This window comes from Vigna radiata, chromosome 8, assembly GCF_000741045.1.
Source record: "Vigna radiata var. radiata cultivar VC1973A chromosome 8, Vradiata_ver6, whole genome shotgun sequence".
Lineage (NCBI taxonomy): Eukaryota > Viridiplantae > Streptophyta > Magnoliopsida > Fabales > Fabaceae > Vigna > Vigna radiata.
In genome coordinates, this window is record NC_028358.1 from 35,433,201 (window position 1) to 35,448,830 (window position 15,630).

At 32.1% G+C, this 15,630-nt stretch overlaps 1 protein-coding gene across 8 annotated transcripts in view; it reads left to right on the top strand.

The window, feature by feature from the left end:
- The first annotated feature begins 4,093 nt into the window (after positions 1-4,093).
- The window catches only part of LOC106772026 (MATH domain-containing protein At5g43560), a 17,003-nt gene continuing 5,466 nt past the window's right edge, over positions 4,094-15,630 (top strand). For 3 of the 8 annotated variants that reach the window (XM_022785320.1, XM_022785321.1, XM_022785322.1), the window contains exons 1-9: positions 4,094-4,247; positions 4,906-5,126; positions 5,552-5,663; positions 10,832-10,920; positions 11,031-11,099; positions 11,190-11,322; positions 13,002-13,160; positions 13,651-13,999; positions 15,328-15,440. In XM_022785320.1, the coding sequence (XP_022641041.1) occupies positions 4,952-5,126; positions 5,552-5,663; positions 10,832-10,920; positions 11,031-11,099; positions 11,190-11,322; positions 13,002-13,160; positions 13,651-13,999; positions 15,328-15,440 (1,199 nt within the window). In that variant the 5' untranslated portion in view covers positions 4,094-4,247; positions 4,906-4,951. Of the gene's footprint in view, positions 4,248-4,905; positions 5,127-5,551; positions 5,664-5,687; positions 5,822-10,831; positions 10,921-11,030; positions 11,100-11,189; positions 11,323-13,001; positions 13,161-13,650; positions 14,000-15,327; positions 15,441-15,630 lie in introns of those variants that run through there. The other 5 variants (XM_014658147.2, XM_022785317.1, XM_022785318.1 and 2 more) reach the window with 5 other exon arrangements.

The following is a 15,630-nucleotide window of genomic DNA, read 5'->3' on the forward strand; positions in this document are numbered from 1 at the left end:
TATATTTTATTTAATATCAGCCAGAGTTTTTTCGATCAATATCAAAGGTGTTAATTTTTTTTTTTTTTTTGCATTTGTGAATTATATTTTTTAATTGATGTTTGTCGTAATTATCTTGTTGATGATGTTTACAATAATTATATTTTCTTTACCAAATAATATTAAGTAAGGGTACTTTTTACTAATGTACGTCTATTGACAAAAAATCAGCAACCATCAATATTACGTCGTCTAAATAACGATGGTTGACTTCAATTAAAAGTAGTCTCAATTGATGTCAAATGAATTTTCTTGCAAATATCAATTGGAAAAGTCTTGACGAACTTTGACTGAAAAATAAAACTAGCCATGATCGGTTGAAAAAGATAATGAATATTGATAATTTTAATCATTAATAATTATTTGATGTTTACATTTTTTTTTTTCATTTTGTTGTAATTGAAGTATTATGTCTAAATAAGAAAATTAAAATTTACTAAATTTTGAATTGTCTTTTCGAAACAAAATGTTTGAAAAATAGAAATAATTTAATATAAGTTAAATTCAAATGGGTGGTATAAATAATACAAGGTAAATAGATAATACTTAAATGGGTGGTATATTATTATTTAGACTTTTAACGAGAATATGTATGAAAGATTTTATATTATAACTATGGTTAAATCTTTTTAACGAATAATATCAGTATCTTGACACACCATAATGTCAAATCCATTTATTTGATATATTACTATATCAATAATTTGTAAAATGATACAGTGTGATTTGTTAAATAAAACTATTAATGAGACCCATAACATGTCATTTACGTGTTAAAGTAAAAAATCATGTTGAAGTATCATTATTCTTTAATGAAATATATGAATTAACAATTTTATACAAATAAGTGAACTCATGCAGGAGATTATGATAATATATCAAACCAAAATTCTAAGGTTGGTTTTTATGTCTTCTTTGTAGTATGTTACTTAACTTTCTAATTTCGTTTCAATTAAAATGGAATTTAAATCCATATTCTTAACAATATTAACATTTTATTCTGTAGTCATTGATATAATTTGTATGTGTTTTTATTATTTAATGTTTGAACACAAACTGATAACTATTTTATGATTATTTTGTGTTGACACAATTGTCAACATTGTCTTTATAAGGATTGATGTTTAAGTGAGGAGTAGTTTGTTTTTTACAAATTTGTTTATTTTTAATTTCTTTTCAATTCAAGTGTCATGGTTTTAATTAGCTTCTAAAATTGTAATGTTTAAATGTTTAGAATGTTTTTATTTGAAGAGAAAATTGATGAAATTTTAAGTTGTTTACAATTTTCTTTTTTTGTTAATGTTACTGTTTTGAATTATTACAATTATTTGTGTTAGTTGATTATAATGTCTTTAAATTGAATTTGAGTTTTTTTTTTATACTAAGATTGAGGGTTGGACACGAATTTTTCAAAATTTGTCTAAATTAAATTTAAATTCATTAAAATATATTAGATTTATAACCCATATTCATATTAATGAATCAAATTTTGATTTTTTCAATATAATTTAAATTGTATTGAATCTATATTCAACCTACTTTGTTAATTAAATTAAATATAAGGAGATCGTTCTGATATATTTGACTATTAGGTATATTAGACATGTGTTATGGTGACTTAATTAGACTTATACTAAGTTGACTTGAATCTAATCATTCAGCTTGACGTTTTGACTTTTGGTGGGGATTAACTTGACATGATCTTTGTTTGAGGTTAACTCAACAAAACATTTGGTTTATACCAACTCCTCCCAACTTTCCATCTGACCTGCTCGACCTTTTGGCCACGTCAGTACATTGATTCGACCTTAGACCTTTACCAAATGCTCAATATTTTGTTAAGGCCAACTCGACATGACATCTGGTTAGGGAGTAACTCAATATGATCTTTTACTGAGGTTAACTCGACATGACCTTTAGCAAAACTCAAATGAACTCGACATTCAACTAGAGCTAACTTGACTTAATTTAACTTTTAGTCCAAGTAGGCTCGATTCAACTTTTGACTTGGGCTGACTTTGATCCATCTTTGACTTACGTCGATTCGTCTCAACTTTTAATTTGAACTTATTAAACTTGACCATTCGACTTAAGTCTACTCAGCTTGACCTTTCGATCCAAACTTAACCTTCAACTTAAACTTTATTCGACTTTAGACCTGCGTTGATTTGGTTTAATGTATACCTATATTTATTTTGAATTTTTAAAATCCAAAAGATAATTTAAATCTAAATTCAATCAAATAAATTGGTTTTATAATCCAAAAATATGATTTTGGATGATTACATATATTGAATTTCATTGGATCTTTAGCTCACCTTATTTGATATTACCGTGCAAGTCCTTAAAAATATGAATATTATTTTCTACATTTTTTTTATAATAAAAATACATGTAAAGATACTATCATGTTTAAATTACCTTGAAAATAAATATACTAATAAATGTATATTTAATAAATAATATATCATAAAATCATCACCTATTTATATGTAATAGGTTTTTACTAGGTGGTCCTTATTTATCCATGTTTTAGTCTTAAGATTAAAATTGTTAAGAATTCCCTATTTTATTTAATAAATAATATTGTTTAAGTCTTTAAAACAAGACAATGGATTTATCTTGTTGACAAACCTTAACACTTAACAATTCAAGAAATTCACTTTTATAATAATTATAAAATTAATGAATTTATAAAATATTTTTTATTACAATTAATTCTACAATATATCTAAAATTCTTTATAAAAAACAACTTATTTAAAATATCGTTTGAATAGATTATAAACACGTTATGTATACATAAACACGTTTGAATAATGTTTTTATCTCTTTAAATGTTTTCTTCTTCTATGTTTCCACCGACTTGCACTTTAAATGTTACTCATCTTTAAATTTTTTTTTCCTTTTTAAACTTAACCTTCAACATTATTAATTATTTTAGGTTTTAAACAGTGTTTTAAATTGATATTTAAATTAAAATATGTTAAATTATATAAACAGTCTAAATATTAACCTAAAATACTATTTAACTTGTCAATTTTTTTTACACAAATTAAAAATATTATATTTACTTATTTTTAAAATCTAAAACTGTATCAAAATTTAAAAAAAATAAATTTCAATTCTACTTATAATTTTAGAAATTTAAAAAATACTAACCTAATATTAAAAGATAGGCTAATATATATAAAAGCGTCTATGCAACAAATAAATCAACATGGCAGTGGGATTAACATATTTATCATCTTTTGTAAAACATTCAACTAAACTAAAATTGTTTCCGAAAGTTCTAATTTGAATTTAGTAGGATTTGAAAATGAATATATTTTTAATTGTCTACTCATGAAATAAAATATATCTTTATACTTAAAGTTAAGAATATTTTTAATTACCTTTAAAACAAAAAAATAATTTTTGTCTTTAATTTAAGAGAGTCCTTTTTTTGTATACTTTTACCTTATTTAACGATACTGTCTTATTATAATTTAAATAAGATAAATAGAATAAAACAACTTTAACAAAAATATCAATTTTAACATGACAATTTACTCTTTCTTATACTCAACTTTCCATATTTAAGTATTACTAAGTCTGGGGTAATTCAAATTGATATGAATGATTTTTTAGTTATTACTACAATTAAGAACTTTAAAAAATTCTAAAATATTTTATATATTATATTTGAGAGTTACGAGATTTAAATATATTAATAGGATTTTTGTTTTCCCTAATGTCAGACAAATAATTTTCAAATATTATATCATCTATTTAAATGTATTTTATAACAATATTATTTTAAAATTTTATCTACAATTGCATCATTTTTTTTAACTAAATATTAATTCTTTTAAAATTAAGTTGACAATATCAAGAATTCAATTTGAACATTAATGTTTCATTACAACAAAACATATTCATTTATATATAAAAAACAACACAAAATCGAGAATGAGTACTAAAAAATGATGGCGGTTAGGGTTACTGTAAGGAATCAGTTCGATTTCAAGTTTCAACAGAATAAGAAGAAAGAACAAAGTCATGTAATTGAAAAAAATAAAAAATATTATTATTCTTTTTTTCTTGTTATGCCTTTGTTTCCTGTTGCTGCTCAACCTTGTCTTTCTTTCTCTCACTTCGACTTTCTCTCTCTAAAATCACAGCGCTAGGATTGTGTCTTCTTGGCAAACTTCTGCACTTTGATTCCAGGTTTGTCAGCTCCTCATCGATCCACGGCATCGCTTTTTTTCTTTTACCTCAGTTCAATCTTTAACTGAGCTTCGTTTTTATTGTTTATTGCGTCAGGATTTTGATTAATGAGTTATTTTTTTGGGTGACTTCTGGGAATTACTGTCCAGGATCTTCGTGTTTTTCGGTGTTGATTGTTTCGGGGAATATTCTATTTTTGGGGTTCATGCAATTGGACCTCATCGAGCTGGTTTTACTACCTCGTTGAGCTTATTTTCTTAATTCGAGCTTCTTTCAATTAGTTTGAATCTTTGTTCTAGGGTTTTTATTGTTGATGATTGGGGTTTTTGGCTTGGTTTTGTGTTTTGCTCTTGATAATTTTTAGGAGGAGTTTACATTGGAGAAGGTAGTGTTTCATTAGGTTAATCGATGTGGTTCAGGGGAAGGGGTGGGTTTGTTTTCTTGTGTTCTGAATTGGGATTATTAGCTATTGCGATTTTGAATTTGTTCCTCGACAAAGTGCATTGGTTATGATTGTGGTTATATTTTGTAGAACTTTTTAGATGTAGTTGCAAATGAATACTCTTATTGATTTATTTTTTGGAGTGATTTACTGTCTTGTAATGCAAGGTGGGGTTTAAGGGCTGATTTTGTCTTCGTTTATCTGATTCTTATTCAGTTGGCGTTGTAAGAAGCCAGTTAGTGAAATATTTCTTAATCAGGGAATGACTGGGATTGTGAGTGAGGAGTCTGGTGTGGGAAAGTCTGTTGAGGGAACTTCAAGTGGGCAGCGATGTCAATCCGGGGAAGCATTGGCAGAATGGCGTTCTTCTGAGCAGGTGGAGAATGGAATCACATCTACTTCCCCCCCTTATTGGGACTCTGATGATGGAGACGATGGTGACGATTTCTTTTACTAATTTTAACTTTATCCGTTTTTTCCCCTTACATTTACATTGTTATATTTCATGTTTCTGTATGCTTTTCTGTGTGAGCTTAGGGATGGTATTGGTGTCTGTATTCTGTTTCGTATTGTTTTTTTTCCTTGTAACAAAAAACTAAAATAAAATAAAGAGATTAGAAATTAAGAATGCTCAGATCAGATTTGTTTTATGTGAAAATATTTTGCTTCTTGGAATTTTGATTGATATCAGTGGTTTAGTGTGTTTATTGATTTGTATTGATAGGTAATTAAAAAAGGTAGTTGTTAAAATCTCAGGCTACACAGATGTCATTTTAATGTTATGGCCTTTTCTCATCTTAAGGGTTAAAAATTACTATTTGCCTAAAGAATTGTTAAGTCATATTTCTTTTTCTTTTCATAGGACCAAAACCTTTGGAGTTATTTGGAAGATATACATGGAAGATAGAAAAGTTTTCTCAAATTAACAAAAGGGAACTTCGCAGTAGTCCATTTGAGGTTGGCGGCTACAAATGGTATGAGGTGTTACATATCATTGGACTTACATAGCTTTTGTTGTGATTTAGAACTTAACTATCATGAGGGGGAGCCCGGTGCAGCAGTAAAGTTGTGCCTTGTTGACCAGTTGGTCATGGGTTGGAATCTGGAAAACAGCCTCTTTGCATATGCAAGGGTAAGGCTGCATACAATGACCCTTCCCCATACTTAGCAAGTAACCTTTTAGTACTGGGGTACGCTGAAGATGTAGAATTTACCTGTCCTTGTTGTTTTGCTTTATTTTGATTTACACCTCTAAAGTTATATTGCGTACAGGACCTTGTTATGCATTTATCATCTGTAGTCAATTGTGACATGTTTTATCTTGAATTTTTGAAGAAACACTGATGTTTAACTAGTGCAGTTTATCTCTAACACATCCAATGCTCTCTCTGTTGTATGTGTGTGTGTATTTGAATGAAGAAATTCATTTTTGGTCATACAAAAGTGTGGGGGATTTTGGAAGAATTAAATCTGTCTATGAAAAGATATACCATAAATGTCGAGCAAAGTTGCTCACTGCATATTTTGTTAGGAAATAAAAAATATCATGTGCTTTGAAGCCACTTCCCTAACATATCAGCCTGTGAGCCAACAAGACATCCTTTAGGATATGAATGTTACGATCCTACCAACTAGTGACAGATTGTACATTGCCTTAGGAAAAGAAGTTGGTCTCTAGTACCAAATTCCTCTTTATTTTAACCAAAAATTGGTCCAAGAACTTTTTATAAAACAGGATTCTGTAAAAAAGTTTGAACAAACAATAAACAGGTAACTGTCAATTACAAATGTCAGAGTAATGAGCATGACCAAACACATGTCAGGGAAAAGATCTTTATGTGACCTGCGAATCTGCGGTTTTAGCTCTATTCAAGCCCTGATGTCCAACAAAATAACTTTATCTTAGGTGGGACTTTGAACTTCCTTAGATGTTTATCAGAAGTTCAAGAGTTTTATGTGACTTGCGTACCTGAAATATTAGTTCTATTGAATTTCTGTTGCCAAACTAAATAACTTTTCCCTTAGGCAGGGCTTTGGACTTCCTAAGAGGTTTATCAAAATGGCAGTTAGGTTAATTCTACAAATGAGTTAGAAATTGGACAAAGATGTTGATACAGACCCACACCTTAAAAGCTTAGGAGAAAAGAAAGGAATGAAATGAACACTGATATATCTATTATTCTGTTAACAAAAACTGGAAATAGAAGGATAACAAATCCCACTTAGAGCTACGCCCCTCTCTAGAGCAACACAACAGGGGGATTTGTTATCTTTCTATTTCAGTTGTGTTGCTTCTGTTCCCCTTTGCAACTCCACGATTATTTTTTTCCATTTAACATTGTCATGCACCTTGGCTATTAAAGCTTGATAAATCAACCAAACTGGAATATAAATCATACTATTCAGTTCCAATCCTTCTTTGCTCCTTGAGAGAGCATCTGCACCTTTGTTCTATTGTCTTGGTTTATAAATAATCTCAAAATTGTTCCCAAATAATTTAGCCACCCAATTTTGTTGATCCCCATTAGTTATCCTCCGCTGTTGCTTCAAGCTCTTTTGATCCGAAAATGCCTTATATGTCCTCCCTAACAAGTAAGGCCTCCAATGTTGGATAGCTAGAGCCACTGCCATTAATTCCTTCTCATAGGCAGAGTTAGATAAGTTTCTTGATCCCAAGACTTTGCTACAGTAAGCCACTGGTTGACGATTTTGCATTAGGATGACTCCATTTCCAGTCCCAGATGCGTCACATTCTAATACAAATCCTTTCTCAAAATCTGGTAGCCTTAATACTGGTGCTCTTGTAATTTTTTTCTTCAACTCTTCAAATGCTCTCTAGGCACCTTCATTCCACATGCAACCATCCTTCTTTGTTAATTCTGTGAGGGGTTTTGCAATTTTCCCATAATCTTTGATAAACTTTCGATAGTACCCTGTGAGGCCTAAGAACTCACACACTCCTTTCACATTTTTTGGTAGAGGCTAATCAAGCACACTACTCATTTTGGAAGGATCGAATGATACCCCTTCAAGTGAAATCACATGTCGGAGATATTCAACACTTTCCAATCCAAACACGCATTTTTCTTCATTAGCAAATAAATTGATGTTGCCTTAGTATTCCCAAAAACAATAGTCAAATGTTGCATATGTTCCTCCCATCCCTTACTACATACGAGTATGTCATGAAAAAATACCAATACTCCATTCCGCATAAAAGATCTAAACACTTCATTCATTAGGGATTGAAATGTAGAAGGGACATTCATAATCCTTAAGGGCATTGCGAGATATTTATAATGTCCTTCTTGGGCATAAAAGATCTAAACACTTCATTCATTAGGGATTGAAATGTAGAAGGAACATTCGTAATCCTTAAGGGCATTGTGAGATATTTATAATGTCCTTCATGGGTTCTAAACGCAGTTTTAGGAATATCATCAACTTTCATATGCACTGGTGATACCTAAATTTCAAATCCAGCTTAGAGAAGTACTTTGCTCAGTGTAACTCATCCAATAATTCTTCAATAACTGGTATAGGAAATTTATCAAGGATTGTAGCTTGGCTCTGTAATCCACAGACATTCTCCACTATTTGTTCTTCTTCTCCACCAGTATCACCAGGCTTGAATATGCATTCTAACCGTATCGGATGTGCCCATTCTCCATCAACTTGTGTACCTACCTTTTAATCTCATTTCTTGATGATAAGGATAACGATAAGGTCTTATATTAATTGGTTCTTGACCAGGTTTAAGTGTAATTCCATGTTCATGAGTACGAATTGGGGGTAGTCCTTTGGGCTCTTTGAAGCCGTTGTCATAACACTTCAAAATTTTCTCTAATGCCTTCAGTTGGTTGCCTATAAGTTCCTTGTTTGCGGATCCTTGATTCTCTCCCAACCTACCACAAAGAGACGCAAATAGCGATTCTCCTCATGTTACTCCTGTTAACATTTTGGTTCCTTGAGATGTTTTTATCTTTATGTTTTTTCTTTTTTTTTCCAATCAACAATGATTTCGCCCAAAGTTACCAACCATGACATGCCCAAAATCATATCAATGTCCTTTACGTCAAACAAATAGGCATCTACCATAAAATCCCAACCTTCTATTTCAATTTTAATTTTGTGGCACACTCACCATGTTTTCAGACTTGTGCCTATCTCCCATCAATATTTGCATACTCTTGGTGGTCTCCAATTGCCAACCTAAATAAACAGAGGCAATTCATGTACCTTTCGCTACAACTTAAGAGTTCAGCATGCACTTGACACATTTTCTCTATCATAGCGTTCCATTTGGATTTCATCACTCACTAATAACTTGTAGTTGTTTAAGGGGCATAGTTGCATGGGGTTGTAAGGTCCATCACATTTAAAACATAGTCCTCTCTTTCGCCTATCCAACAAGTCCTGATAGGGTAAGTGCTTTGTTCCTCAATCCCTAGGCCCACTTCTATTTTTCCCCCTAGTTCTAATCTTGTGTTTGGGCCAGGCCCATTAACCCCTCCACCCGTTCCCCTGGGTTTTGGGAATGATGTGGCTTGAAATATTTGAACCAGCCTTGTAACCCAAATGGCCTCCCGTATGTGTTTCATCTTTCCCATGCCATCCTCTGTTCTTATTTGAAAACTCCATATCAATGACTCTTGCTACATTCATCATTGCAAGTTGGCTTACAACATACAAACTGATTTGGGCCCTAATTTCCTCATGCCAACCATGAATAAAGTAAGCAGAGTATTGTTCATCAAGTAATTTGGTCTCCTGAGCCTCTGAACATTCAAATCTTTGTATGTACTCTTCTATACTCCTTGTTTGCTGCAATGACGTCAACTACTCAAATACACTTCCCTCACCCAAACCTCCATGTCTTTCAATCAATTCTTTCTTCAAATCCTCCCAAGTTAAATCATCATAATCATTTAATAATGCATTGAAGAAATGAAAAGTGGCCCCCTCCATGCACAATTGACCAAGATTCACCCTCACTGTCGAACTGGTTTCTTGGACCCTAAAATAGATTTCAGCTCTAGTGATCCAATCAGTAGGATCTTCTCCATTGAACATAGGTAGTTCTTTTTTTTTTCACCGATTGTCTGAATTCATCCAGCACCTCTCCTTCTAAAGACTTCAAGCCACTTCCACCACTAGATGATTCCTTCTTCTTAGGCCCAATAGAGTTCTCTCCCTCCTCACGAGGGATTTTACGAGTCATCAATTCCACTAACTTTTATCGGCTTATTGTAGCCTCTTTATGCATCGTCTCTAACTCTAATTTGTTTTGGACTGCTTGGAATTGTATCTCCTCCATGACAACTCTCATTCGTTCCAATTCTCTTTCTGCACGCTCAACCCTAGCATCCATGGCCACTGTATTTTCTGGTTCCCCTGTTTTTGGCTTACTTCCCTTTTTGTTTGGTGGCATTCAGCGGCAAAAAGAGATCCAACAGGTTGGACCAAATGATACAGACCCACACCTTAAAAGCTTAGAAGAAAAAGAAAGGAATCAAATGAACACTGATGTATGTATTATTCTGTTAAAAAACAGGAAATAGAAGGATAGCAAATCCCACCTGGAGCTATGCTCCTCTCTAGAGCAACACAACATGGTTGCTCTCCTCTCTCAACCAACCAAAATTCTGTCCTCCCCCAACGTTCAGAAAAACTGAAGACAAATAGAATCTCTCTATTCCCCTCCTGATTTCTCTCTCCTCTAAGTACCTGCCACCTCAGTCATTGGATTCTTCTTTCTCATGTATACTTTTCCCCACCGTGTCTTTCGTGGGCTAGAGGTTGAGGAAGCCCACTCATTCTCTGGTACCTTCGTACACAAAAACACACTAGAAGGGTCAAGAGATCTGACCAATAATCTGCTATTTTGAGATGTGTATATGGAATTTGTGACCCTTTCATATACTAATTTGTCATTCAAGAGAAAGATACCTTCTTTATCTCACTTGCTACAGGTTTCATATAAGGACTATTGTAGTTTTCATGGAAATCATGCCCTTAATTTAATGTTGGTATGTGCAGTCTAAGAAATACATTTTATTTGCTGAGATAGTTTATAACTTCAGATGACATGATGACTGGTAGTGTTGATTTTTTGAATTAATAATTGTTTTGTTTGTGGCAGGTATATTTTAATCTATCCACAAGGCTGTGATGTCTGCAATCATCTCTCACTCTTTCTGTGTGTTGCTAATCATGACAAACTTCTTCCAGGTTCAATTCAAGATCATTTTCAGATTGCATTGATGATTACTAGTTCTATTTTCTACAATTAGTTCCATAGTATTTGGTTGTGCTTACTTTTTCTTTCTGGGGCAAGACAGGATGGAGTCATTTTGCTCAATTTACAATAGCTGTGGTCAATAAAGACCCAAAGAAATCAAAATATTCAGGTCTGTTTCATAATAGTTGGGTTAATTAACGGAGATTACAATTTTTTTCTTTCAATATTATTGAGATATATATGCCCTTGAGTTTTCCAGATACATTGCATCGATTTTGGAAGAAGGAGCATGACTGGGGGTGGAAAAAGTTTATGGAACTGTCCAAGGTGTATGATGGATTTGTTGATACTTCAGACAATCTGATAATAAAGGCTCAAGTTCAAGTCATAAGGTATTCTATTTTTAATTTATGTTATTTAGGATATTTCAAATATTCAGTCCATCTTGCTCAAAGCTGTCTTAATAATTAAGGTTACTTGCCATATGATATAAATTTGAACTTCATCTGGTTTCCTTGTCTATAAAGAACAGCAGAACAAATGAATGTCTCTTAATTATGCTAGTTTGAGTGATTGGTCCTTCTCCAGAGTTTCATAGTAAATTGAAAACCAGCTAGAAATAATATTTTTATGATGTGAAGTTAACTTTTTAGTGAAGTTGGGTCTAAACAAGTTCAGGCTTTCACTGTAGCATTTATTGCCGTGTTTATGAATCTTGGATTCCATTTGTGTCAATTAATATTTCCCATTGGTTTTTTGGAACAATATTTTATATTTTCTTGGACTGTTCATTCTTATTCTTATATCTTATACAGTTTTTTACAGTTTTTTAACCAAAAGTTTGTGTGGCAATCCTCGTGAACATATGGTATGAGGTCTCATTCCATTTTCTCTGAATTTGTATGCATTCTCTCTCCTCTAAAGTCTACATAGAATTTATACTGAGATGAATGTATGGTATGTTACCAATGGCTCTTGATCGATAAAAGCAAACCCGATATATGATGTCAAATGCACCTTGTCTATAGTTAAAAGTTAAACATTGGTAAGACTGTAGGACCTTTCCCTTTCTCACCATTTGTGCTGCTATGATAAATTTCATTATATTTAGGGTTCAATGAGCCCCTTATTCTTGTCCTTATTTGTTTTTTCATTTCTGTTATTTTATTTTATTGTTTTCAGATCATGGGATTTTGAGTCAGTATAAAATGTTTTCCAGAAATTTAGTTTTTGTTCTTCAAAGTGTGTTTCTGAATGTAAAAAATGGACTTTTCTGAATTTAAATTCTGGAATTATTTAAAATGACTTGCAGAAATCAAATCTGGGAGTCAATTTTTTTACTCAGTTCCAGATTGTTCTGGAATTTAATTTCCAGAAAGTTGAAATAAAGAACATGTACAAGGGTATTATTTGTCTAAAATTTAACCTCAAAACAGAGGGTGTAGTGAGTCTATCATCACAATTCACACCCTTTCTCATGGTTCATTACCCAAATTGCACCGCTGGTGATTTATATACCCATACCTGATTGTTATAAATATAAATGTGTGGAGTGAATATTAATCAATCATCAGTCCAAATTTGTAAATGGCATAAATAGAACATGCAATGGTGCTTAAAGTATTTGTATGGATAGTTATTCATGTGTATAGATGCATTTGGTTTTTTTTTTTTTCTTATAGAAGTAGGTAGAAATATTTGTTTTTGAAAATATAGATTTCCACTTTTGGAAATATGTCAGAAGTTTTTATCCTCCTAAATTGCTTTCTTCCACTAGTGAGAAAACTCTTGGTGAAAAAGCTTATCCCTTGTCACAATAACCTGCCTGCATTAATCTGCGCACCTGTGCACTATGCTTATCCCTTGTTCAGAATTCCAAGTTTTATTAGTCTGTTGCCTAGTTAGACTGTCATCTTCTCTTCTACTTTTTAAGTACACCAAATTTCGACCTTACTATTTATTTTTACTGAAACAGTCGAATGTCTCAACTTGTTAATTTATTTTTGCATTTTTCGTTGGGATTTTATCTTGAAGTGTGACCATATATTCCTTGTTTGTTTCTGATGCATAGGGAGAAATCAGACAGACCTTTCCGGTGCCTTGATTGTCAATATAGGAGAGAACTTGTGAGGGTATATTTGACAAATGTAGAACAAATTTGTCGGCGTTTTGTGGAGGAGAGAAGAAGCAAACTTGGGAAGTTGATAGAGGATAAAGCTAGATGGTCAAGGTACATGTGTTCTCCTTTAAAAATCTCCCTCTTCAGACACATTGTAAGTCTAATCTTGCTCAAGAGTGTCACCTAATAAAAGTCTGGATGGATGATTTTTCTTCTTTTTCACACTTCCAGATCAATAAATAGCTTAACACTTGCACTGAAAAATTTGATTTAATTTCCGTTCAATCTGGAAAGTAGAAAAAATGTTAGCCATATTGCAAAAAAGATACAGAAGAGGAATGAATGTCGTGGTCAAATGAAATAGGTGATCGTGGTTTTGATGTATTATAGCTTACTTCAGGCAGTATGTCTATTTCATGTGTATCTCGAAATGTATGTTTTACATCCTATTTGAAATTAAATATATAATTTCTTTTTATTGGAATGCATATTGTTTTCCTATTTGATTTTATATTATGTATTATCATCAATTCCCACGTATCCCAGACGTTTGAGTTCTGGTATCGTATTTTGTTCTGATCAAATATTAATATGCATGCAGCTTCTTTTCTTTCTGGGGGGAAATTGACCAGACTTCTAAGCGCCACATGTCTAGGGAGAAGACTGATGTAATTTTGAAAGTAGTTGTAAAGCATTTCTTCATTGAGAAAGAGGTCACTTCTACTTTGGTAATGGATTCCTTGCATAGTGGATTGAAGGCTCTTGAAGGCCAGACTAAAAACCAAAAAGCTAAAGTGAAATTGCTGGATGCTGAAGAAATACCAGCACCAATTGTTCATGTGGAGAAAGACATGTTTGTACTGGTGGATGATGTTTTACTGCTACTTGAAAGGGCTGCAATAGAACCACTGCCTCCTAAAGATGAAAAGTGCCCTCAAAACCGGACAAAGGTAAGATGTAGAATTATGTTTGTAATAGTGACCATGGAATTTTGTATTGATGCCTGATCTGATAACTGGTGACATGGTTGAGCACTGATCTCTATAAAAATGCGATGGTATTGGGCTGAGGTTTTTAGAAGACGTAGTTGACAAATAAGAGCAGAACAGAATATGTTTGAATGGGGTCTAGACTAGGGAGAAAAGGAAACTGAAACTCTGCTATTGTATTCTCAATAGCATTATATTTAGGATTGATTTTCGCTCAATTACTACTACTACATCAGCTGGTCATCTGAACTATTAACCTTTAGAGTTATTTGATTTATGCTTCAATGTTTTTTGCTTGTTTCTTATTTTGTGTGTCTTTTATTCTGTCATTTTAGAATGATTACACGTGTTTAGAATTGCTTTGAAAATTTATAATTGAATAATAACAATTTTGCAATAATTTTTTTCAAAAACTGTCTCAGTGTAAACATATATTGGTAATCATCAGGTATTAAATTACTTTAATTTAAAAATTTAGTGGGATTTAATAATAAGGTCCCTGCTTGTTTAAACATAAAAAAGTGAGTTATTATGATTGTTCTTTTTTTTTTTTTAATTTAGCTTGTGAGAATAGACTAGACTATAATTTTTTTTAATTTTACTTTATCACCAAAAAATGAATTGTCAGTTTTTTTATATTAAAACTTAATTAATTTTTTACATTTTGAAAAAAAAAACACAAAAGGCCCAAGTGATATTAAGATAATTTTGTTCATGTTTAAATATAATACTGATGTTTATGTTAATTGTAGAGCTTATTTCTTCCACGTTGGAAGCTACGCTACTATGAGTCAAACCCAGGATGAGTCAAACCCAGGGAATGCTTTTGCATCAGTTAAAACACAATTCCGCCTGAAAAGAAATATCTGCAATTTAGTTTTTAGAAAATTGATTTTGGCTGCAGAAGCTTATATTTCCTGTCTTTATTACGGAGTTTCAAATGAGTAGTTCTTCATTTATTCATAAATTTTTGCATGCTTGATATTTTTGATTTTACCATTTGCTGCACCACTAACAAATATTTTTTTCCCTTGTCACTTGAATTTAGGTTGAGCTCATACTATATTTGTGCCATATTTCTATATATGTCTTATATTTATGCAGTATATGCTTTAATATTTAAGATATTTAATAACAAACAAGTTTGGCCTAGTTAAACTTGTAGACATGTGTTACACGTCTTGCATGAGTAACTTGGGGGTTTTAAGGGCAGTGAAATAAATGAATATGGCGCTTTTAGCTTTTCAGTTTTGGAATTTATTTGAAACCTTTTTCTCTTAATTTTGCAGGATGGAGATTCTGGAGAGGATTTCAACAAGGATTCTATTGAGCGTGATGAAAGGCGTTTAACAGAATTGGGTCGTAGGACTTTGGAAATATTTGTCCTTGCCCATATATTCAGGTAGGATACACGATAATTTTGTAATGAATTCAGAGCGTTCAAGTTTCTCAGCTTCATTGCTTTTATATATACTTTTACTTATGCTTGTATTTCCCCCTTAATCAAGTATTAGAGAGGCATGCATAATATTGACACAGTTAGCCTGCTGATTTGGGATGCTGTCCATTTCTTTGTACTGTTATTAACAATA